Source organism: Epinephelus fuscoguttatus, linkage group LG23, assembly GCF_011397635.1.
Source record: "Epinephelus fuscoguttatus linkage group LG23, E.fuscoguttatus.final_Chr_v1".
Taxonomy (NCBI): Eukaryota; Metazoa; Chordata; class Actinopteri; order Perciformes; family Serranidae; genus Epinephelus; species Epinephelus fuscoguttatus.
The window spans coordinates 19,396,458-19,423,356 of record NC_064774.1 but is presented as its reverse complement, the minus strand read 5'-3'; the positions used below and the strand labels follow the sequence as shown (position 1 = coordinate 19,423,356).

Genomic DNA, 26,899 nt, shown 5'->3' with positions numbered 1-26,899 from the left:
GAGCAGTAAAGTATAAAGAAGCATAAAATAGACTTATTCAAATTCGTAGGGGAGAGCAGGGTCAGTTGGGACTTTTTTGTATCAACCTGAAATAAGCTTCCATTACTCACAAGCCCTTTTAAAACAGGAATTGTTCAAATTTGCACAAAAGCCCAATCAGTCTTCTTTCAGCATTGGCAGTATAAAAACAAAACTGGGGAGTGCGGCAAAATGTCATGTACCTACTTTTGTTCATGCAGAATGCGCCTTTTTCGGGGCAATGGGGGGCGTGAGCAAGTAACAAAACGTGTAGCTCAGCGTGTGATGTAAACAGTGATGTGGGAGGGAAGCCGCGGCTGGTCAGTCCTTCGGCAATTCTCTTGTAAATTGTCCCGTTCTTCACCATTCCCGTCATCTGACGGTTAATGGCCTCTTCGTTTGCGAGGGCAAGGAGGGCGCGCAATTCCTTGTCTCCCCAGCTGCTCATCTTTACAGCGTCTGTCAAGTTTGTGTGGGTCACACATGCTGTGTCATCAACAGCTCCTCCCACAAGTCTTAAACAGCCCCTTCCGTGGCGGAAGGCTGCCTCAGTCTTTTTAAACCAAAAAGGTTCCGCCAATATGACTACCCTACGAGGCGCAAAATTGGGCACCCTGGATCAACTCATCAATCCGGCTCTGTGTGTCTAAGCACTTGCAACTTGCCGGCAAAACGGCCCAACATTCACAGAAAATCTGGCAGTGTATAAGGGGCTACAGACTACTAGAACTGTAATGAAATTAAGTTGACCCCTGAACAGATACAGGTGTCTGCTAACAATATACTGTTAAACTTAAATTAAAAGCCTAATCCCAATTAAATGCCCAGTCCCTTTTGCTAGCCCGGTGTGGCTACACATTTTGACAAATAAAGGTCTGTCTCAATTAGACACCTGGTCTGGTTGCCAAGCAGCTCATTTTTGTAATACCAGTTCTTTGGATGTATAAAACAGGGTTGTTGGCTACCTCAAATTATGTGTCCATTCCTCGATTACCCTGTAAGTTATTCATATTCATTTCAGTGACAAAAAGGAAAACAATTGTAGAATTATTATATTTTCCTATATTACTAAAATATGGTAGTTGGCTTTGTCCTCGGACTGGCACCTTTCGCCTCAATGTGGACACCACAGGCTACATTATCAGTTATAGGTTCATATGGGCTATTCAGTTTGTTTCATTTTGAGAGAAAAAGTCAGTACCATCAGCTTCCAAGTTAAAGAAAAAGTCCAATAGTTGAACTCTGCACATTTAAATTATGCCCAAGGCTTAAAATGAGAAGTTCGTGCTGTAAACATTCACTCAGTGACTTAACAGTGGGTCTTTGTCTTGTTTTTGTCTACTTTTGTACATATGTAACAAAGTTACAACACTTACAGTTACAACAGTTGAACAACACTGCCCCAACCACACCTGGGTAACTGTCCCGACCGCCCCAAGGAGGGACGACACACTTTGGTTTCCTGTGCTGGCTACAAACTAAAATAATCAGACAGCTAATATTAGATGAATATTAGATACAGAAAATCAGCTTTTCAAAAATATATTTTTTGTATATGGCATAAATAAAAACAGTATATGAATGAATATATGAAAGATATATGAAAGAGCCAAAAAATGTATTTGCACACTTTAGATCTTAAAACATTAAATAAAATGTGAGGAATATTCAGTCACTCTGCTAAATTGCTTTCGAAGTTGCTACGCTCTGTACTTAGTTACTTTCCACCTGTGGTTGTGTACTCGCCAGGATGATGCATCACACATGCAACAAAAAGACAGCTGAGACAGCAGCAGTTACATGAACACATTTTTATTGCAATAGCTCTATCGAAAGCAAAAAAGTTTTGATAAATATAAACACTATGCCGATGCTCAAATCGCCTCTGAGTACCCCTCCTACCCCCCTTTCCCTCCACGAGGAAAAACAAGAGAGAAAGAAAGAGAGAAGGAAGTAAAACAAAAACAAAAAAAGGGGGGGCACCTGCTGAGGCGCCGATTATAACATGAAAAAAGCGACAACTTGAGTTTTTCCTTATTTACAGAAGGAGGATTTCCATTTCCACCACAGTTTTCTCTTTTTTTAATTCTTTTTTTCTTCTTTTTCGTATATAGGACGTACGTCGCTGAAAAATAATGCACATACGAAGGATACACACCTCCACAGTATTTTTTTTTTAACTCTTTCTCTTTCCTGTAAAGCTAATAAACAACAGCATTCAACTCGGAAACTAAGAACACAGGTAGCAGGGTAGAGTGGGATTTGCTTCCCCCCTCCTCCTCCGAAGTTTCGAAAGGAACCCGCGCCTGATAGCAGGGCAATGAACATCGTCTTCATTGTCGTGGTTGCCATCGACAGCATTTCCAACTGTTAACTGTACTACACAGCAGCAAATAAACTGTAATATAGTTACAAAAAAATAAACATTAGGCAGAGGTTGTAACCCATTTCTTTATACAAATAACTGCAAAATGCCTATGTACTCTTAAAAAAAAATACTACCCTTGTGTCGCTTTGTTTTCAGAGAAACAAGGTCGCCCCGATACAACAAAACAACCAAAAATAAGATGATTATTTTCCCTCTGTAAACTAGAATACAAAATGAACCAAAAGATTAGAGGAAAAAGGAAACAAAAGTTTGCATAATGATGCAGTACCCTAAGTCTTCTCTGCAAGGATTATATATAATTTTATATATATATATTTATATATATTACGTAGGTCTTCTCATTTCTCATACCCCTAACAAGAAAAAAATCATAACAGCTGATTTTCAACATCAGAATCGGTAACGTTGAGGACAGTTTTGAGGTTGAATTGTTGCCAAGATAAACACAGATTCTGTGTAAATTCATTCAGTCATTACAGGGTTAAACAGGGGGGTAAAATTCAACATAAAGGCAAATCAGACATGAAAGACATTTATCCGTTTTTGAATAATGCTTCAAATAAATTAAGAGGGATTCTTCCAAAAATCCCCCCCAGAATCTAGCTCTAACATTTTTTTTTTTGCCATAGCGGTAAAAAACTCAAAAGCAACACGTCGCTGTAGCATCGTAAGAACACAAAACATTTTCCAAAACAGAAACAAAAAATGTTCTCGTTTGTCTCGGGCCACTGCAGCCTAAATATTCTTATAATAGTCTTCGTTTGTTCAAGGGAGATGAGGGGTCAATATCTCAAATTGTTCAAAATGTACATATAAGACATGTCACAGGCTTGAAAATCTTTAAACAGCATTTTGTGGGTTTTCACTTTGAAACCAGACCATTAAAAACATGGATCTGTAGAAGGGGAAGGTTAGCTTAATTATCCCGACCCTCCAGAGGGCGACGAAGGGTAAAAGTGCTCAAAAGCTCTGCTGTTTCTGTACCGACGTGGATCGTTCTGACCACATTTTGAGCCTCACAGTTTGTTTGTTTTTTAACGTTTTTGGCTCTGTTGTTGCTGCCATTTGAAAAAAGGGACATGGGACGAAGGGAAGGGGTGAAGATATTCGGAAATTCAGTTTAAGTGGTGTACCTCACAGGTGGGATTTTGTTCTTGGACTATGACATGGAAAATTTTGGTGAATACTAGAAAGTCAGTCTTGAATTTGCTGAAATGCCTGACACACTCTGGATTGCCGTAATGCAGTAAACTCCACCTATCTGGTGATTCAAACGAAGCAAAACAATTAACGTTTTATATCATTATTAACTGAATATCTTTGGGTTTGGGACAAGATATCAGAAAACATCACATTAGGTTCTTGGACACTGATGCACTGTTTTAAAATTATCTTTCAGAAAGCTTCGTTGGTGCACATGCTACGACTTTTGCATTCAATAAGAGTTACTTAAGTGATTGCATTTCACGAGGCTGGTCTCACTCCGAAGTCATCGAAAGCCGGCACTTAGTCAGTGACTTATGGTGTCAGAAACCAATGAAAAAAGGCGTCTTTTAATGTCAGCATGATACGCGGCCCGTTGCCTTTATAGTTTAACGGCGCCATTAGAGGGAAACGCAGCTGAACAAGGACGAAGGTTAGGTCCCGACTGGGACAGGCCGGTCCAACAAACACCGACTTTCACCCGAGAGAGTGGTGTTTGTGTCCCATAAGATTCTAAAGCCAAACCCTGTTCTTTTTTCCTAAACCTAACTACGTGCTTTTGTTGTTGATGGAAAAGAAACGTCAATTTGCGATGTTGTACCGATGTAGTGCATTTATTTTGAAAGAGACTGTAAGTGTTAAATTTCCTGTGAAAACGGCAACAGGCAGAACTTTACACGGTGTCCCAGAATGTCATTAACCAATGCACCCAGGGTACCTTTCACGTTGTATGTGGACGTGGAAAGCCCATGACCAAACGTCGATATGTGACGAGGTCGGAGTAAGAATGTGTTGGCCTTTACAGATCTGTAAAGTCGGCAACAAAGACTGAAGTTCCGGCAGTAGAAAATCACAAGAATATTTCTTTAATCTTGTGCCCATAACATTAAAGATTCTCATATGCACAAAATGATATTGTGCAGAGGGCACAATTCATTAAACAAAATATGTTTCAGAGCTTCAGGGCCTCCACTGATCTGAGCAGAAACAGTTTTTGTTGCAACAAAACTGAGTCTGTGTTTTACAAGTTATGAATCTTAAGGTCATTTAAAAAAACACTTAGGGTCTTTAAAGTTGTTTTCTAGTTGTCAAACTTTACTTATACAGAATGCTGCACTGTATATGACCCTAGCATGTGCACCACGCAGCTATCTATCTGAGACACTTTTTACTTTATTTTCCAATGAGTCAGACATCCAAAAATTTTACACTTGTGTTGTTTCAATGAACACCGGGCATCATATGTGCAGAGTTCGCTGCATCTGTGCAGTTCAGAGGGCATCGAGTAAGCTGTCAATCACGGCCGGCTGACCTTCACTTTGAAATCATTCCCCGCAGTCAGTCAAACTTCTGCTCGAAAATCTCCCTAAAACCAGACATTAACAATTATTTAAAGATACCTCAGCTCAGTCCCTCAGCATCCCCGCTGTGTGGGGCCCTAAAAGGACGACAGTGATGCGTCCCACACAACGAGCACAGCGAGAGTGACAGGCCTTCATCCGTCCAAACAAATTAAAAACAACAAAAAAAGAGTGGGCTGAAGGAAAAAAAAAAAAATCAGAAACGGGGCGAAGATAGCATTAGAAGAGTGAATACTGAGCAGAAAAAAAAGCAATTCAGTGGGCTCTGCTAGCTGTCAGTCTTTGTTTTTTATTTAAGCAAATTTTCTTTCTATGAAAACAGCTGTGTGGGTAAAAGTCATGGGAGAGGAGCGTGAGTAGAAATGCTAAATATGGGCGTCTCAGTCTGATGAAAGTGTGAGAGAGAAGAGGCAACAAGCTCCGGCTAAGACTGATTGATGTGGGTGTTCACTGCCTGTCCCAATGTGTGTGTGTGTGTGTGTGTGTGTGTGTGAGGTTGTAGCAGGGCAAGTATGACCAGCGCGCTGCACCTGGGGCTGGAGCTCTGGTTACTCGAAACCTCTTTACGTCACTCAGAGCCAGTGACAAACCCTCCAGTGTGCAGCATGCATATATATATATATATATATATATATATATATATATATGCATGCGTGTGTGTTAATGTGCGTCACCAAGAGCCGCTGACAAAGAGCCGAAATGGGAGCACACAGGAGTTACCCTCGCCTTTCTAGGGCTGCATGACTACTGTATGTGTTATGAGAGCAGGCATTGGAGATGCCACATGACCATGACATGCGTCTTCATGACGTACAGGCATGTCTGTGTGTGTGTGTGTGTGTGCGCATACATGCCACTGCCGTACAGTATAGAGTTCACTTGCAGAGATTTCGTGTGTGTGTGCATTAGACTAGTGTTTGCATCCCAGTGTCAACGTCTGTACTTTGTGCTTTTACCTTTCACAGCGTTGCGAGTGTGAGTGCATGTGTGTGTGTGTGTGTGTTGGTGCCACTCTCCCTCACTAACCTGAACTGTGCTACGGACCATATGAGGTAAAACTGGAAGAAAAAAAAAAAAAAAATACTAAAACAGTTGCTTCAATTTCGGATAACACAAGCCGACCAAGCAGCAGGGCGGGAAAACGTCATTTTCCATCCGTTGGGCACAGCGGCCGAGTTTCCAAAACCTCTACAAGCTACTTTGATTTCTTCCTAATGTTTTCTTTTTCAACATTTTGGGAATGATGCTTATTTGCTTGGCGTCACATGAGAAGATCGATATCACTCTAACATTAGACCGTTCAATATGTAGTGACAGTTGGCTTAGCTTAGCATAAAGATTTAAAGCCTTACTCTGTGCAAAGGTAACAAAATCCACCTCCCAGCACCTCTGAAGTTCACTTATTAACATGTTAGACCGTGTTTGTTTAACCTGCACACAAACCCAAATGTAAAAGCCGTAATTTGCCATTTTACAGAGGGGAGACTTCAGGAAATAGTCCCGCCCATAATACAGTAAATAATCATTTTTACATTGGGTTAAACAGATTAAACAAACAGGATATATCATACTATTCCATTAGCTACAGAGGTACTGGTCGGTACTTTTGAGTTTTGGACATTAACATGCTAACCCTGGCTTACGGTCTTTATGCAAAGATAAAACAGTATGCTTCATATTTAACAGACAGTGCTGTGTTCACATGAAATCAGGCAGACAGTAGACGGCACACATAAGATATCATTTTACTGGAGGATAGCAGGACGATAAAGTTAGGTGAGACTGGTTGAAAATATTGGCAACAGTAGCAGTAGACGGCATTGCCGTTTTAAGTTTAAATATTTATATTTTTTGCCAAATCTTTTTGTATTTGTGTAGTGTTTCTATCGACTCAAATCTGTCTCCATAAGAAGGTACTGTCCTTGTGCCGTGTACAGTCCATGTGAAGGCAGCAAAACTGAAATATCGCATTTCCCAAAATGTTGAACTATCCCTTTAAACACATCAATTATCTGCAAAGTAGCTTGGAGAGGAGACAAAGACTAAACTTTCCAGCATTCGACTGGTGACCGGCGTTTATCCCCCGCCCTATTGAGTACCATTGCCGTCCTGAAAGCAAACAAAGAAATGTACTGGAATATTTGTACCTATCGCAACAAATAAATAATAATATGTGAATAATGCTTTTAAGGTTTCCCATTGTATCAGTACACTCTGATAAACCCATACTGGCACTGTACCATAGCTCTGTTTCCCCAGTTTGAATTTTTAAATAGCGATCCAAAAAGGGTGCTGACACTGTGCCACACCCGACTGGGCAAAGCACGGGAACAAGCACAGTACGTGTGCAATGCCACTTCTCGCCTCTGAGGCTAAAATGGATCCAGCCATGAGCTCGTACCATTTAAGGGGTAATTCATTAGGAAAAAAAAATACATTCTCTACTATGACTTTGTCCACAATGTAATAACTGTATGGTACCGTACTGAGGAAGGGTTATGCATGGGGTAAAAAAAATAATTAAAAATAAAAATTAACGTTTGAAATTCAACATAAAAGTTTCCAAGTTTGTACCATAATGCCTTTGCTTAGTATTTCCAGCCTCCCTTTTTAATACCGTACGGAGAAGCAGAACCATCTGATAATAAGACTACCTCGGGTTCTGCCGACACCCCCCTCAACCAAAGTTCACTGACCGATGTCTGTTGAAAAAAGCAGCGCACACTGGCAGCATCGATTGTGAGAGGGGGGGGGGGAAATGATTAAAAAAAAAAAAAAAAAAACAGGACAAGATATGCATATAAAACACACAAAAAAAAATAAAAGATGAAATACACTTATAAAAAACTGCAAGCGTTTTTGTCATCTGTTGTTATGTTGTTGTTGTTTTCTGCATCCAGAAGGGAGCGGCTTCTCAGTCTGGGTGAAGAGGTCAGAGGTCGCCGGCGGGATGGGAGGGGGAGGCCAAAGGTCGCAGGCAGAGTCAAGTGCCCCGAGCAGAGACATGAGGAGGAGGAGAAGGAGGAAGGTGGGGAACCTCTATCGTCCCGTTGCTCAGTCTGAGGGAGAGAATGAGACAGGAAGAGAAAACAAAAAGGTAAGAGATCCATCTTCAATCATCAAATTCAAGGACTTTCCAGGCCTAATTCCCAATTCAAAGACCCAACTCTGCATAGTTTAAAACAGTGGTTCCAAACTGATGAGTCAGGGTCCAAAAGTGGGTTTTGGGTCCATTCTGAATGAACCACAAGTGACTCACAAACATGTCAAGTTTGTAAAAACCCCACTCTGTCTTTAAGTACAGTGAATTTCCAGCACACGATTTTTATTTTGAAATGCCATTTCCTGCTGTAGAATGAGTGACTAACAGACAGCTACTTCACAGAGACAACAAACTAGCCTGACAACATGGCCAAATGCAAGCTGAATGTATTCAACTGTGTGGACCTTGAACTAATGACTAATGAGAAATCTGGACCCTGTGGCTGGACCAGGTGGGAACCACTGGTTTAAAACATGGATCAAGGTTGATTACTGATGAGAACTGGCTGCTTTACAGAAGCTCGCAGACAACAATTAAACACAGCGTTAACTAGAATAACTTGAATTTCTATACTTGCATAAAATATATATAAATCCAAGCACTTTCGTTGAACCATGTTTGATTTAAAAAACTTTCAAAGTCTTGATTTTCTCCCTCATATTCACAGATTTTCAAGGATTTCAATGACCTGTGATAACCCTATTTTATACAAAAAGTGTCACAAGAGTCAGCTCATGCACTGTCAACGCTTACATGAATAGCCACAGTTTCTGTTCTTCTTTTTGCAACACATTGTGTCTTCAATTATTCCCCCTTTCCATCTGTCTACGCAATGGTCATGTTCCTGAAACACTGTACATATGATTCTTTTTATAATAATCTCTCACATTTGGTGATGTAGGCAGGACACTTAAGAGCTTGACGTCAAAGGATGCAGGTAAACGTGACTATAAGATGAAAGTATGCTTTGAGAATATTAGTCTCAATCTTTGCAAACAGCACATAACAATACACCAATGACAATAACAAAAAACAAACAAAACCAAAAACACTCAATGATGCCAAATATACATCAAATGCAGCTTTTGCAGGAAGTTCCAGAACATATAAAAAAGATCATCACTTTATTACAATAAATACCAGTATTATATTAAACAGAGGCCCTTTTTAAACAGGAATTGTGCAAATTTGCAGGAAAGTCCAATCAGTCTTTTTTCAGCATTGGCAGTATAAAAACAAAATCAGGGAGTGCAGCGAAATGCTGCCTACCTAATTTTGTTTATACAGAATGCGCCTTTTTTGGGGCAATGGGGGTCGTGAGCAAGTAACAAAACGTGTAGCTCAGCGTGTGACGTAAACAGTGACGTGGGAGGGAAGCCGCGGCTGGTCAGTTCTTCAGCAATTCTCTCGTAAGTCGGCCCGTCCTTCACCGTCCCCGTCATCTGATGGTTAATGGCCTCTTCATTTGCGAGGACAAGGAGGGCGCGCAATTGCTTGTCTCCCCAGTTGCACATCTTTACAGTGTCTGTCAGGTTTGCGTTTCTCTCTTGCTACTAACTGCTCGCTAATTCCTGCTATCAGATGTTTCGTGTTTATCCACCGCCAGTGGGTCACACATGCTGCGTCATCAACAGCTCCTCCCACAAGTCTTCAACAGCCCCTCCCGTTGCAGAAGGCCGCCTCGGTCTGTTTAAACTAAAAGGGTTCCGCCATATGACTACCCTACGAGGTGGAAAATTGGGCGCCTCGGATCAACTCGCCAATCTGGCTCTGTGTCTAAGCGTTCGCAGCTTGCCGGCAAAACGGCCCAACATTCGCGAAAAGTCTGGCAGTGTAAAAGGGGCTATATTTTATTAATTGACAGATGATGTTGCTGATGACAAGAAATGGAGCAAAACTTACATGAAGTTTAATAAAGTTGAATCAAACTCAAATACTTTGAAGTTATTTGTGTATAAAACGGAAAGGTTTATGTGTCTGGGACAAGGCAATAAGGGTTAGAGCGATATATCGGTTTCAAGGTACACTGTAATAGAAAAGATGACGGTTATCATAACGTGTACATTTGCTTATCTACGATATTGAAAAAAACAACAACATGCAAATTGACGTTAAATCTCCACTTTATTTTAGTTATTTTCTAAGAGGAGACTTTTTACCAGAGATGGGGACTTGAGTCATTGTGACTTGGACTCGAGTCGACTCGAGTCGCTGTTTTGATGACTTGTGACTTGACTTGACAAAAAATAAAAGACTTGAGACTTGACTTGGACTTGGAAGTTAAAGACTCAGGACTTGACTTGAGACACGATGACTTGAACGACTTGAGTGTTATTCACATCATGTTTTCGGTTAGAATATAAAATTAATAAATTAATTAAAAAAATAATGTTGATTACCCAGTAGGAGTGCAGGCTGAGAATGGCGTTGTCATGATTGGATCATGATCCTCTCAATCAGTCATGCCCTCTTTACGGACCTTACATGTTTATTGGAGAAACGGGCCCTCTTATATCAGATAGGCGGGGGGGGGGTCGGCTTGGTGGAACTTGTTTTTTTAATTTATTTGCTAACATTAACCACCGAAAACGTGAGCGAACATTCCGACCGGTTCGTCGTTGACTTCATCATTGCAGCGATGAAGTCAATGTTTACTGACAGTTACTTATATCTTGTCTTTTCACTTTATTAAGATCAGAATCTGCAGGTAAAATTACAATAATAAGGTGACTTGACTTGGACTTGACTTGACCTATTACAGGACTTGACCTGACTTGACATAACCTGTGACTTGACTTGCCCAAGAAAAAATGACTTGGGACTTACTTGAGACTTGCACATGTGTGACTTGGTCCCATCTCTGCTTTTTACACATACTTCCATTAATAAAATGGTTTCAAGTATAAGTTTAAGTAATAAAATGGTTGTTTAACCAACAATAACCCTTTTGTTTTAATTCATTTAAGGGTCATTTTGACTGCTAATATAATAAATTCTGAAACACTGTGACACTGTGAAACTGCAATATTTTCTGAGATTGAGGTTATTGTACCGTGAAAATCTTATACTGTTGCAACCCTAATCTGGGACAAGCTAATAAAAGGTGATATTTGCCTGCTGATATTATATATACAATTCAAAGTTTAAGAGGTGAATAATTCAATCTACATATACCAACCATAAACATAAAAAGTATTCATAAAAGCATCCAGTGGAAAAAACTGTTGTTTTCTATTTGCCTGCTGTGACCCCCCCCCCCCCCCCCCCACACACACACACACACACTCACATGGACACACACACACAGACAGAGTAACTGGAATGTGGCCGGTTCACTGACAGTGGTTTTGGACTGGTAATATTAGTTGTTTTGGACATTTTGAAGCCAAGTGCTGCTGACTAATTTTGACTGGGATCTGTCTGGCTTTGGACTCGGCCTTCCGAACAGCGCTGCAGGGAAGCAAAACCTCACCTCTCCCACTTTTGGGGGATTTTCTGAGGGGTTACGCGGCCGTACGTGGCCCCAGGGGGTTTTGTGAAATGTTTTTAAAGCCCACTGTTTAATTTGCAAAACCAGAAATATGAAAGTTCTTCAGCCACACTGGTGAACGGGTTTGTTTACAGGTATGTACACACCCCCCACCTAATTTCTTGGAGGATTATGGAAACGAGCCTCATATATTATAATCATAGTAAAATCAAGAGTAGTTTATCTTTACCAACGGACATTCACCGTCAAAGCCTTTAAAAGAAGCAGCACAGATGTAAGACATCTCTGACCAAGGCGGCGACTTGGCTCAAACTATTTGCTGTAATAAAAAAGAAAAAACTGTTTTCCTGGTAAATAAGCGAGCGTGGCCGGTGAACTTTGGATTCAGCTCGCTGCCAGCACACACACACAAAGTTCTTTCCCTGCCCTGCTATCATGGCTGGGCCTGGGCTGTCAGGTTGGCTGTTTTGGTTGCGGCCTGGCGGCTCCGAGTGACCCCGGCGATGGCCGCCATCCAGCTGGGTTATTCCACTGAGAGCGAGGCTTTGTCTGACACAACAATGTGAGCAGCACGCCACAATACAGATGCTTTGACAGGGGGCACTGCTGGAATGCTGCTCCTCTGTTTGTTAGCCACGGGGACGGACGGAGGGATGGATGAACGGACGGACTGATAGAAAGACAGGAGCACACAGTACACAGAGAGGAGGAGTGACGGTACACAGACTCAGCACAGCCTAAACACCGACCAAATTATAGCCAGAGACAAGTGACCACAACTGGGTGACACAAACCAACCTGGCAACCCAACAACAAGAGGTGGAGGAAGAGCAACACTTCCTGCCACACTGATACACTTGTAGACACAAGTTCAGACTCACTCTGAGACGAAAAAAGTTCAATATTTACTCGGGAAAAACAGACATTGCAAAACATGCTGAGGCCTGAGAGACGACCAGTACAGCTACTTCGTTGTTTTTTTTTCACAATCTGATTCGTTTGCTGCAAATCTCTTTTATAAAACTACGATCATATAGTTGCAACTCTCGTTGTGTCCACACTCCGTCTTGCTCCCTCCTGCAAATTACCTTGCAGTTTTTGCACTCATAAAACTGAAGTTAAGCCAACTACTATGACTAACAGCAGAACGCACTGGGTAGTTTTTGCAACTTCAGTGTTGAAGATTGTGATGTTTACTAAAACTTAAGAATATCTTCCGGGCTACGGCAGCTCCAGCCTGTTGGCCAGTCTGTGGCACTGCAGCCTTCAGTGTTGATAGGCTATTTCTTGTGATGTGTAACCAGTCAGATTGCGGCTGGGACATTAAGCAAGGCCACAGAGTGGTGACGGCAGACAGAGTAGTAATAACGAATAATAATAGAAAAGCGGTTTGACCAAATCATATGCTGATGTAACCAACTGGAAAGGTTTTCTTTCTTTAAGACGATACATGATACCAAGAATGATACGACGGCCATATTTTGGGGGTAATACACCCAAAGCGTTCCCACCCCACTCGTCAAATATCGCTGCTTTGTGTGTGGACGTTCACGTCTACATATGAGGTGCTAGGTATCCTCCTTTGCCTGTTGCTGGCGTTTCGGGACGCTGTGTCAATTGATACTTGCTACATGCATTGCTTCTTCAAAATACACCACCATTTTCACAGGAAATGTTAGAATTAACATTTATTTCCTTGTGCAACAAAAGATCGTGGTTAGGTTTGGTAAAAAACCCCATCATGGTTTGACTCATCATTCACATAGGAAGTGAACAGTGGGCTCCCAGGTGAAAGTCCGGGGTTTGGTGGACATATTTGATGGCATTGGTTTGCTCAACGCTGCGCCAAATACTGCCACTGCACGGCGTGTATTATACCGCTGCAAAAGGCGCCTTTGTGCGTCGGTCTTTAATGCCCAGATCAGTGACAAAGCAGCAGTATTTGATGAGTTCGGGATGAGAACAGGCTGATGTACCACATGGCCGAAACTGAAAGCTTCAAACAGTTTCTTGTCCTCTTTTCCATTTTGATTGATTTTAAATATTAGGTATATATAGTTTCTTATTATGTATATACAACAGGCACCATCCTGTCAATTGTGCTCATATTAAATCTTTCTGTTGTTGATTCATTTGTAGAATTTCACTGTAAAGCAGTGTCAGGACATGAACTGTATTTGTTATAACATTACAGCAGAGACGGAGAAAAAGAGAGAGACAGAGCGAGAGACAGACAAAGAGACAGAGACAGCAGGAGAAAGACGGACAGACAGAGAGAACCAGACGGACCGAAACAGACAGAGAGAGAGACAGAGCAGTCTGAGGTCTCTGGGTTTCTCTGCAGTCCAGTCGTGGACTTTGATCAAAACAACTCTCTTAGGACACGAGCCCGACTGACCTAAACTGACCTCCGCTGAACACACACACACAAACACACAGACACCCTCGCCACAAAATCGGGTTATGAAAACACTGTTCTCCAAACACCTGCATTAGCTAACAGCTTGTTGTGTCGTTGCAACACAGGCAGGTGTTCAGAGCCGTGACCGTCTCTCTCGCTCTCTGTCTGTCTCTCTGTCCTTAAATCCCATTCAGCCAGCTGGGACAACAGATGAAAGGCATCATGGGAGTGAACAGCCAGCGTAACGTGTTGACCTGACACAGGCTGGCGTGACAGCTGAGGGCAACGGCCTTTTAAGTGCAGATCGAGAAATGAAAGTGGTCGTTTTTTCCTCCTCCCTGATCTTGATCGGCATTTGTTAACAGTTTCTGACTTTATTATCTAACAGATTCTGGGTTTAAGTTTCCTCAAGCAACAGATCTGGTACTTTTATACCATTTTCACCCTTTCTACCTGTGTTATAAAACCCATAAATTGTCTAGGGATTCACTGACTGATACTGATATCGGGCTGATACTGACTTAAATGTATTGCACGTACAAAAATAACTACGACCTCACATTGTGTTAATCACGTTTACACACTGACTTCAAAACTTCTGTCTGACATTAAAATCATTGGAACAGGTTCGATTTTTGCATTTTCCGACATTGCTCAAAGCTGAGAGAGACCAAGATGCAGTGAAGAAAATATGGCATGACCTGCAGGACACAAACATCCACAACAACAGGGAGAAATGGGACACAGTTTCGTTTTATACATCCGATAACCTGCTTTAAACCGGAGGGTCACTAGTTCAAGTTCCCGTTCGGATCAAATATGGAGCGTGGACTGGCAGCTGGAGAGGTGCCAGTTCACCTCCTGGGCCTTAATCAAGGCGCTCCAACTGCCTGTCCATTGGCGGCTGCCTTGCTCCGACATCTCTCCATTTAATGCATATATAGGTCCTGTTTGTGCATGTGTGTGTATGACAAACTGAATTTCCCCTCGGGGATTAATAAAGTATATCCTCTTCCTCTTATTTCCTGCAGCATGCAAATATTTTAGATTTATTCTAGTTTGTTCTGTGCATGTCAAAAGGTCAACAGAAGCCGCAATCAAAAAGATGAACAAAGGTGTGTGTTGCTGTTTTCAAAGACGCATGAGCACACACATTTAGAGTTTGCCTAATAAAGTGATCCAACGTCACATTCCTGCAAGTCAAGGGGTACTCTCTGAGACAATAAGCATTAAAAAAAAAGACGAGAGGCAAAGAAACCAAGAAAAACACGAAGGAAGAAAGGACATAAAGAAGAACTGGAACTTCCTGCATGTTTGAGAGAAACAGGAGGTTCAGTGATTGAGTAATGCTCAGGACCACCTATGAAATCTACACTTAGAGAGTAACTGAGAACTCGAGACCACATAGCTGACAGTGTTTAGGGCCATTTATTACTGATGAGACACAACATTTCCCTTTGAGTAAGCACCGCAGGATGTTAGACACTTAGCTCTTTGGTCTTGTAGAGCTCAATCACTGCCTGTGACTTTGTTTTGCACGACTTGAAATCTTCATTTCTCTACTTCAGTAAGTAAGCTCATAGAGATGAATCAGGTTTCTGGCTCGCTAACCTTAATGCATGTAAAATGTGAGATATATTCCAATATGTTCTTGCGAATAACAATTCTTCTCAATATCGGCATCAATTTGTCAAAGTGATAAACAAAACTCAAGATGGCGCCTTCAAATGACTCATTTAGTCCAACAAACAGTCTAAAACTAAAAGATATTATGTTAATTATCATGAGAAAAGCAGCAAAGTCTTCAAAATTTAGAAGCTTGAACAACAAAACTACAATAAAATTACACAAAATCATCAAAACAGCTGCAGATTAATTGTCTATCAATGACTAAGTTACCAAATGTCCCAAACTTCCTTCAAAGGCAGAAATTCAATCACACAGATCAGATCCAACCTGTAACCTAAACCTCTGGGAAACACCTCCTTCTGTAATACTCCAGGAACTCACTGACCAATGGGAACCCTGCTGGCGCCAACACGTCCGAGGTTAGGGGATCAATTCCCTGTTTAGCTCAATGGACACCAACACTGCCAGGTTTATAGATTCCCATGCGTCTCAGAGCGGGCCACCCATGCTAAAAGCACATCTAGCATGTCAGTGCTTTGAATTAAGGTGCTCATCAAACAGCGCAAGTTATTTTGAGATTATTTATTTGCTAAATGGACACTAAAATGGGCATCGCAGGGAAAAAACTTCAACCTCTGGGGGGCTTTCAGAGAGCCGTAAACACTTTTCTGTGACAGTCTGAATGGCTGCTTAAAATCTAAATCACTTTATGTGCACGCATGACAGTTAATAATTCTAACATCTGTGGGTATATATGTATATCTGGCTATTTAAGAGAGGGATAGAGACCTCTGCCTGCAACACACACTGAGCAAAAAGGGGGGTCCTGTTACGAGCATGCCTCGGACCGGCCCATAAATTCATGTCGGTCTGGAAATAGACTTGTAAATATAGACGGGCATGGCTGTGGAGGTGGGAACGAGAGAGGAAAGGGCAGCCTCGTACCATCTTCTCTCACATCTTACTCCCCCCCCCGTCGCTCGCTGAGAGATAACCCTGCCTCACACTCTGACTAACCCTTTACCACCTCATATCCACTTGGGGGAGAGGGAGAAAAGGGCAGGTTCCCACCGCTGTCACTTACAGCTGAAAAACTCCTCAACTTCCTGCCCTGACCTGACTTTAACCTTTTGCCATCTTATATCCACCTGCTCTTCTTTCCCATCATCCACCTCACCCTTTAATCCATCAGAGCTGTAGCACAATAACCAAAGCATTAAAGGAGTATTTCATGTATTCCCCTTGTAGGTCAATAGTTTGCACATTCCTGCACAACTTTTATAACGTTTTCCTATTTCATATTTTTCTTGACTTTTGCAGTACTTGCCTTTTTATCTGTTTCTCTTACTATGTTAAGTCTTGTTCAATTAAACACCACAGAAAATTCCTTGTTCATGAAAATCTACTTACCAATAAACCATGATTATGGTTCTGATCAATGAGCCTGACAAAGATAATCTTACATTTACACCCTTTTGAGTGGTAACAGGGGTTTAACTAACAGGAGAGATATATTAACCATGATATGGAGTTGGCTATGCGGTTAATTTCATCGTTAAAAGGTTGACAGAAATGTTCAAATTCACCATTGATTAATCTTGTGATTACTTTATTTCTTTCTCGATTGGTTTATAAAATGTCAGAAGACAGAAAAATTGTTGAAAGTACCAAGTTATTTTCAGTATCAGTTAATCTTATTATTTAACATCTAATCAATTAAATGTTCATCACAATTTCCCAGAGCCCAAAGTGACGTATTCAAACTGCATCTTTTCTCAAACTAGTAGTCAAAAAATCCCAAAATTCTTGTGTTTAAAGAGGCTGGATGCAGCAAATATTTGACATTTTGGCTTCAAAAATGACCAAAACAATCAATAGATTATGACAAAAGCTGGCGATTAGTTTTCATTTGATCGACTGATCAATTAGTTGACTAATCGTTGCAACTCTAGCACAAACTCACTTCTTCAAACTGCTTATTTTGTCTGACCAAAAACCCTCCAAATATTCAATTCACACTGTTTTGATGTAGAAAAAAAGCATCATATCTTCTCATCTGAGAAGCCTGTACCAAACAATGTTTGGCCTTCTTGCCAAAAATGACTTTTGTTATGAAAATTGTTGCGAATAATTTTCTGTCAATTGACATCCCTTCGTCACTGCAACTTCCTGCATGTTCAGTTAGTGTGCGTTTTGTTTTGACTGTAAAACAAAAAGGGAAAAGGTTATGATACAGCTAAAATACATTTGCAAGGCAAGAAAAAATGTGCAGAGCTACAGGTGCCAAAAAATACCCCAACAAACTTGACTACTGACTGCACAGGTCAACAGTTTTTACCAGAGGTGTTAATAATACAAAAGAATCTCTTATATGTGAGGACAGTTTAAGGTGCTCTGGTACCAACACAAGTTTAAGTGTTGTTGTGAAGACAGAAACACAGAGCAGACATCACCCTATGAGTCACTGACTAGTCACTGTCTTCATGATAGGAAAAGCCGGCAGCAGAGAGACGTTACACACTCCATAAATGTGCATCTATGTAAAAATATCCAAACTGTTTCTCACCCAGAATCTTTACAAGTAAAAACCTCTGCAATACCTTTTATAAATTGCCTGATCAAAAGGAACAAGCACTTGTAGCTCACCTAACAGCTCTGTCTTTGTTGCAGCAAATACCTGATTTATTAAACTAAAAAACTGGACAATTGCAAGAAAAATACCTGAAATTATTGATTATCAAAATTGCTGACAATTAGTTGTTGTTGTTTTGTTTGAGTATATCAGACTGATATTTATAGAGGAAGGGAAAGATATCTGTTGGCTGTGATTGGTTGTCCCTCGTCACATGACAACAGGTGCGCACTGCTACGCTGCTACGTTCCAAAAGTCAAACTCTATTCATCTCAGTGCTCAGCCATTGCTCTTTGAAAAACATGCACTCAGGAACGTGTGCGCGCTGCAATGGCATATGTCAAAGGATTCTGGCTTTGAAAAGAGCGATATAACTACTACTTTTTCCCGTCAGATATCACTCTCTGACATTACGTTAAGGTGGTAAAAATACTCTCAACATGGTGGCTAAAATACGTTTTGGTGCGGACCCCTGCACAGTAGATTGCTAAGCTTGTACATTAGACTCCAGCCTGTATCTCCAGTCTTCGAATGTGCTGACTAACATCAACTGTTTGGAATATACTGTCCATGGATAAGTGCCCCACACAAAACCACTTCAGAAAGTCTGAACTATCCCTTTAACATCAGCTGAATTCATGTTTTATCTAATATTTACAGCCACGTTTCAGAAGTTCACACCAAATTTCCTTGACAGCTGGTCAGAAAGCTCGTCTCTCCCTCCCCCTCCCTGCTCTGGGTCAAGGATCCAGGTGTGCCTGTATCAGTTCAACACCGCAGCTGAGAGGAAGTGCATTCCTGAGTGATGATGATGCGTTTCCTCCCGGCCCCGCTGTGTGCCTTGACACGCTGCCGCCGCAATTACGACGCCACATCAAAGGCTGCCTGCCATGACTCAGCGCGTATAAACACACACACACCTACCTAGATGCAGACTAACACACAAATATAACACAGACTGATTGTGTGTGTGTGTGTGTGTGTGTGTGGGCAAGGATTAACATTTCTGAATGTTACCTTGAACTGCATGAACCAACACACACACATACACACACTTAATGAACCCGCTGGCAGCGGCTGAAAACAAAAACACACAAACACACACAGACAGACAGACAAACATGCACAATGGGATGTGCTTGAGCGCTTTGAGTGTCAGTTGATCTCCACACATTCAGCACTGTAGATTTACCACACACACACACATATACACACGCACACAGACACACGCTCTTTCATCCCCGCTCAGCATCACGATAAACAAATGAGTCAGCCGGCGTTTGCAGAGAATCCTGACTCATGCACACACACACATGAAGCGAGACAGTGAAATTCGGGGAGGAAGCGAGGGGGAAGCGCAGGAGGAGAGAGTATGAGAGAGGACGAGTGGGTGAAAGAGAAAAGGAGATGATCAAAGTGGAAGTGAGAGACTGAAAACTGAGTCAAAACATCCTCTTTTGGTCCTCTTGATCTGTGCACGCCATCTACCACACTGACTGTAGACCTAACCTCAGCACTAAGTGTCATTGACACACACGTCCATGTCTGGACTTTGCATGCTGTAACTGAGTGCCAGGCAACATGAACACCTACTACACAGCTAGTTCCAATATAATCTATATTCCACTGGAAATTATATTAGATAACAGTGACACTGAAAACAAAACAAAGGAAGATGCAGTGCTTAGTGCTAGTGGATATGTTATAATCCTGTCAGCATAGTACTAGTCCTTTATTAAGCTTGTTCAAAAATCAGTTCGAAGGGTTGACTCAGGAATAAGGATGTGCTAGTCTGGAAATATTTTAGATTTTGGAGAATGTATGGGTCAACAGACAGAGCATGTGCCATATGTAAACAATGCCGTTTTAGGATAAAATACACAGGCGAAAACACAATGTACCTGCCTACTCCTAACCTCACAGCAACACACCAACATTAGCTGCTCTGTTTCAACAATGTTAGGCTGAAAAAACGTGCATGCAGACTGAAATTATTGACTTAAATCAACAATGAGTAAGAAAAATAACAAGGTTACATGTAATTTGTAAGGCTATGAGTAGAGGAAAAAAGTCTACTGCGGCTGCTAGGCTAATTTATGCAATGAAAAGCCCTAAGCTAATAATGGGTGACTGGCAAAAAACAACTGTTTTGCCTATGAACTACGAACAAATTTTATACTTTTGTTAAATTATCTTGCTGTTAATTCATGTTTTATGGCTGTTGGGAGAAGTTTGCTTAAGCTAGATAGCCCCGGAGTTTTAGGAAAAAGATAATGGTTTGGGATAAAATGAAAAGTTTTCTTTCAGAAAGCATTTATGTGCCGTTTTTTATCATTTATGGCCAAAACAAAAAAAGAAAGAGATTGCCACTTATTCTGTAACTGATTGTGTTGAATGGGCATATGATATCATCTCATATCAATCAAAATCGTATCACTGTAGACTTTGTGATATCGGCAAATATGGTCTTGTTGTTCCAAGAATTGATATACTATGGTTTAGTGATGAAACTCGTGATTTATACCCCTCTCAATTAGTCGACTCGTCGATTAAATACCCTTGGTAGTCACCTCAAGAAGTACTAGTAGGTTAAACTTATTTTTCAAATTTTGATTACATATGACTGCATTCACCCAATAAAAATCTTGTTGTAATAATAAGGCATCCTGCAGATTTATTTTGTTCAATGTCAAATGTTCAAAATCTGATCAAAATATAAAATGTTTTACGCTTCTACATTAAATTGTGCTTAATTTGACTGTTCTGAGTTATTTCTTACTTTTAGACTAGTCGACAAGTCCAAGTTTAAACTCCAGTTTAAATGTAAGGGGAAATTAGATGTTAGGAACATCCCTACTCCCCTACAGAATACACTTAAGTTAGAGGAGTATCAGCCTCCTTAGTACAGCCTACAAATTGTGTTCGAATACACTGAATAAAAGGCTCACAGTCAGTAGAAAGAAACCTGCCCTTAACTATTAATGACTGATTCAGTAAGTTCATTGTTCATCCAACAAATCAAATATGAGGCTTTGCGGCTTTTCTTTGTCATAAATGACATTAAATTTAACATTTTGGGGCTTTTTAACTGTTTGAAAAAGTCCCCTTGGCTTCTGTGGAAAAAGTGATGCACATTATTCTCACTTTTTTTGCCATGTTACGGACTAAACAATTACCTGTGAATATTTTCATCAGATTAATCAATGATAAAAAGAATAATTAGTCGCAACCCTACAAACTATGGCTTCAAAATTAACTACTGAATTTAGTTAACACCTCAGAAAGTGAACATTGCAAAGCTTCGCTAAATTAGAGCACCGTTAGGTGTTTTATGTGTTTTGCCATCATACTAACCGCTCCTGCTGGCACTGCACTCATCCCTGTTTCTGTATAAATAAATATATTTTTTCAAAAATGTAGAAAAGTGTCTCAAGTGACAGCTTCGCAGCAGACAAAAGGCTGTGAACACACAAACACCCACACGTTAAGAACACTCTGCACACATGCTGACACAAAGAAAACAGCGGCACGTGCACAGACAGGCAGAGAGACACTACCAGCTACAAAGACAGGAAGTCAGGGCCCTTTTTTTTTTGGGATGATTCAGTCTGCACTTGACCTCAGATAAACCTCAGTTCATTCAGCGAGCTAATTGTCTACCAGTCTGCTTGCACACAACGTACACACAGACCTCAAGATGAACCGCATATTGGTGCCACTTCCTGTAGCAGCACTGTTATAGCCTAGACTTTAGCTCCCTGGACAGATGCCTTCAAAGACATTGTCTGGTTGCTCAAAGCGCCTGAACGCAGCCTTGTCAAGATCACAGAGACTTGATCCAAAATAGATTCACTAGAGGAGCTGCAAATTGATATAATACGACTAATAATAGCATGCAGCTCTTAGGGTTATTTTGGTTTTCAGTGAGGAAAAAATATCCATAACATTGCTCTCTTTTACTCACACATGAAAGCTCATTCTCTCTCACACACACACACACACACACACACACACACTGCAAGGAACTATATTTTTCCAAACACTGGCTGGCTGTTGTGACTTCAGAAAACCAATGAAAGTTCTTCCTGCCAAATATGATTGTGAAAGTAGGAAGAGTCTTTAAACAATGGCTGTCAGAGGAGACAAACAAAATTTTAGCACCATTTGTCTGTGAGTGACACTTCCCCCCACCTGACAAAAAACACACTTGTGTTTACTCACCCTTGGTTGTCGTGGTGACTCCATCAGATTTGGTGAAGTCTATACTGGCGTAGGCTCCGTTCTCCGGCAGAGGCACCGTCCCTGCCGTCACTGCCGCCACCGAGCTCCCATTGCTGCTACCGGCTCCCGACGTCATGGCTCCCGTGTTACTCCCATCCTCCCTCAGCTCCAAGGCAATGTAGTTCAGGCCGTTCTGGTAGCCCACAGACATGTTCCTGCACATTCTGCTGGCTCCAGCCCCCGAGGAGGAGGATGCTGAGGTCCCGGAGGCTGCGCCCATTTCCATGGCTCTTATTGGAGCATGGTGAGCCGGTGAGTCCCCTAGACCCTCCATGGACACCCACATGCTGTCAAAAGATGCGGAGCTGGCCCATCTGGAAGCCTGACCCTCCGTTAGGTAAGATCCGTTGGGGGCTGTGGAGCTGGCCAGTGTCGGGTGGGTGGCTGAGGATGATGGGGCTAGTCCTCCTCCAGAGGGAGTTGAATTAGAGGAGGACGTGGATGAGAACGTCTCCGAGCTGTGTCTTCTTCTGCCTTGGGGGTCGGCCCGAACCACTTTGGGTTCCACCTGCTGTGATGGTGCCCTTCCAGGGCTTGACGGGGGGAGAGGGGGAGAAATGGATGAGGAGGAGGCGGAGGGAGCGTGGCCGTAATGTCCCTCGATCACACAGAGATGCTGCAGCATGGCTGTGGGGCTCGTTTGCGTCCTCTCACCTCTGCTGAGGTTAAATGTCATGTCTGTGTAGTCGTCCCCCATTGACCTCCAGTGACCGCCGGCAGGGACTCCAGGGGAGGCCAGCGCCCCGGGATTGCTAGCCAGGGGTCGGATATAGCTGGGTGGGTTCCAGGGGGCAACAAGGCTGGGTCTGGGTGACTGGTTTTTACCCAGACATTCAGCGCTGTCCTGCTGATCAGCTGCTACCTCCACACTCATGTAGTCCTGGTGAGGGGAGTGACAGTGGTCACTGGATCCCAGGGAAGGCGCTTCATCTTGGGTAGAGAGAGGATAAGGAGGGGGCTGTTGTTGGTGGGGGTAGTGATCCCCAAACTCGATGTTAATATACTCCCCGGGACTGGAGGGCCTTTCAGATGAGCTGACAGTGGCGGGGACTGAGGTGGAGGTGCCTGCAGACGCTGTGGAGGGCTCACTAACCCGCAGTGGACCATGGAAACTTCTCCTGCCTAAAGGGAGGCGGTTTGGCCTCACGACGCGTCGGTCGGCCATTGCTGCAGTCGTATGGTGAGCTCCATAAGGCGGGGGTGGGTGAGAGGGGGTGGAGGTGCTACTACCTCCTCCACCCTTCTTCTCTGGTGTTGACATGGAAGCTGTGGCAACTGATGAATATACTGGCTTGGCAGGAGAACTCATAGGAACATACTCCCCATACTCCTTCTCATCCCTCTCTCTGGTGGGGGCCTTGTAGGAACGAGGGAGGGAGAAATAAGGGCTGTAAGACTTTGGGGTGCTCTCAGGTGTGCCAGGTGTGTAATACGCACCGCTCCCTTCATTTGAGAGCTTGCGCCCCCCACCGCTGCAGTACGACATGTCCATATATTCTCCATTTTCAGGTCTCTCCGCTATGCTGTCACTTCCACTGGCACCTGCCATGCTGGAGCTACTGTGAGGGCTGGGGGAGGCCTGACCTGGAGACGGGGAGCTGCCGCTGCCCCCTGGGAGCATCATCATGTAGCCGTGGGAGTCTGTGGAGGATTGGGACTGGATCTGTGGAGGGTGGTGGGCTGAACGGGGACCTAAAGCTGGACTGTGAAACTGGGGGGAATGGGAGATGGGATGGGAGTAAGAGCTGGGTTGCATAGGCATGTAGTCGGGAGGAGTGTCCCGTGGCGACGCAGCCACGCCACACATCATAGGCATGTAGCCGCTGTCTTCCTTGGCAGAGGAGGAGGAGGAGAGGGGCGGGCGCTCACTGCTGGTCTCCGTCCGGGAGAGCGTGGAGGGACGGCTCTGCTGGCTGTGCTCGGAGCAGGAGCTGTAGTCAGAACGCAGCGAGGAAGAGGAGGAGGACGGCCCACCGCGGAGCAGTCCGCTGCCAAATGGTAACACAACATCTGACCCCTCGTCCAATGAGAAGTTGGTCTGGGTCATTTTCTGGTAAACTGCCACTCCAGAACCGCCAGTTGCACCACCGGTTGGTCTGGTGAAAGAGTGTGTCCTTCTCCTCAGTGACGACGAAGAAAAGCGGTCATCCTCTGTCGACGTGCTCTCGTCCCGTGGCGTGTCACCTCCGCTGTTGTTTCCAGAGCCTCCACTGGTGCCAAAGACCTCCCGGTTCCAGCCCATGGCCATGTAATCATTTAGACAGTTCTCTTCTCTGATTGGCGGGGTGTTGCCAAGGGAGTCTGGCGTGTTACTCCGCACCCGGAAGTACCGGAAGTCACCAGGACTGGAGCCATACTCATCTGAAGAGTTGAAGCCTCCGTCAGATGGGGAGCCACATATCGAGGCGCTTGACGGGCGGGTGAGCGTGTCGGAGACGGAGCCATGGCCACTGCTGGAGGAGACGCTTACTGGACTGGTGGTGGATGGGAAGTGGGAGACTGGCAGCGAGGCGGAACGGGCGTGGTAGGTGGATGTCGACCCCGGGATTGCTCTGACGTAGCGCCCGCTGCCTGTGCTCGTGCCAGCGTTTCCTGTGGCGACACCACTCCCGCTGCTGCTGCCACCCCCTTCCTGGCGACCATGATGGGCGCGTGCCGAGTTCAGGTGAACCAGACTTCCTGTGGCTGAGCGGAACGGCCGGTTCATTGTCCCCTCGCCTTCACTGGATGTTCGGAAGCGATAACCACTCGCCCCAGAGCTCTTACTTGACGGCGGCGTGCCAACCACTGACTCTGTCCTCGACCGCCGCTGCAGTCCAGTCTGGCTCGGTGGCAGGTTGCCCAGGTGGCGCCGTGTTGTGATAAACGGCATAGGGTTGGAGCCCGATGACTGGCTCTTGCTCCTGGGCCGAAACTCTGCAAAAGCTTTCAGGGCTTTCATTGTCTCCAAGATGGTCTCGTGCATGTTTTGGGCCACGACAGAGTCATCTACCTGCATCCATATCTCCCCGGGCCCGATGGAGGAGGAGCGGCCCACCTCAATGAAAAAGAAGCTTTCTGAATGTCCGCAACGTCTGATATTCATCAACTGAAGGTTAACACAGGGGGTTTCAGAGTTCAACTTTACGAGGTGAATGGTTTTAGTTGAGAGGCATAGCCGGTAAACACCTGTGAGGTTTTTAGTTTGACCCAGTCCTTTAGGTTTCACATTCACCTGCCACACCTCTTTGAACACAGTACCAGGGGTGACCGTACCATACCCATCATCCAAGTCATCTGAATCCACGTGCCCTTTTTTGCCCTCACTCATCAACTCACTGACAGCCACGTACCAGTCCTCTTGCTCCTGCTCGTTCTCCGCCACAATAGCAAAGTACTCGTCCTTAGTGTAAAGGGCAATGAGGTGCTTGTTTTTGGAATCCGCCCTTTTGTTTACCGTGAAGCACTGGTAGAGGTAAATAACCCTTTTCGGGGGAGAAGGGGCGACCGCTCCACCGCTGGCGGCGGCCGCGGCAGCAGAGCGCAGGCTGTTCCTGAATTTCTTCTCGCTGTCGTAGTACTCCAGGCGGCTCGGCCCGAGGTGGCTGGCAGCCCGGAGCACAAAAAACCTCTTGTGTCCGTGTTTTTGCTTTCTTAAATAGCCACATTTTCGGATATCATCCACAACGTCCGAGGTGTTGGCGACGTTCACAGCGGCGTATACATGGCCGCTGCTGCTGCTGCTGCTGCTAGCGGCGGAGGAAGCGGCGGGGTCCTCGGCGGTGTGTACCTGGCTGAGGGACGAGGAGGAGGAGGCTTTCCTGCCCGGGGACTCTGCGGTGCTTTCCCCGGAAAGATGCTGCTGCTGCGGGGCCAGCTGGTAGTGATGGTGCTGCTGCAGCTGTTGTTCCTTTGGCGGGTTATGGAGGCTGAGGTGGTGATGGTTGGAGGGCGGTAAATGTTGATGGAAGCGAGAGCCGCCTCCTCCGCCGCCGCCGATATTAATTAACAGGGAAGGGGGTTCCCCGACCGAGCCGTCTCCGTTCGCGGTGGCGGCCGCGGATTTCGTCCCCACGTCCCTCTGCTGCGTCTCCACCATCAACATCGCTGCCTTGCCTTCCTGGTAATTCGTGAAATTTGCCATCAGTGAATACAATCAAAGGTCACTTTACTAGCAAGCTAATCCGAGTGGACCTAGACCCCATTCTTGTTTTGGGAGACGAGCTCCCGAGTCCGGCTAGGCCAGCTAACGTTGACTCACAGCTCAGATTTGCAATCCTCACGCACCGGCTTTGTTATTCCGTCAAAAAACAAGTCCCCTCGCCTCTTTTCACGCGGCGAGGCGAGTATTCCACAGCGAGCTTTTTTTCACGAAATGAATCCTACCGTGTGCAACATGACCACGCTCTGCCGTGTTTCTATAATCGGGAGGATCCGGCTAGCTCGGTTAGCAATCCGTTCCCTTCTCCTCCT

At 43.9% G+C, this 26,899-nt stretch overlaps 1 protein-coding gene across 1 annotated transcript; it reads right to left on the bottom strand.

Annotated features, from left to right (window-relative positions):
• Positions 1–1,814: 1,814 nt before the first annotated feature.
• LOC125884378 (insulin receptor substrate 2-B) lies at positions 1,815–26,899 on the bottom strand. The gene is made up of 2 exons (XM_049569281.1): positions 22,388–26,899; positions 1,815–8,030 (listed from the first exon to the last, which is right to left on the bottom strand). Exons 1-2 carry the CDS (start codon positions 26,568–26,570, stop codon positions 8,026–8,028), a joined length of 4,188 nt encoding a protein of 1,395 aa, XP_049425238.1. The 5' UTR covers positions 26,571–26,899; the 3' UTR covers positions 1,815–8,025.

Bases quoted from the DNA above. Each gene is read 5' to 3' on its own strand.
- LOC125884378 (XM_049569281.1), bottom strand. From the start codon at position 26,570: ATGGCAAATTTCACGAATTACCAGGAAGGCAAGGCAGCGATGTTGATG.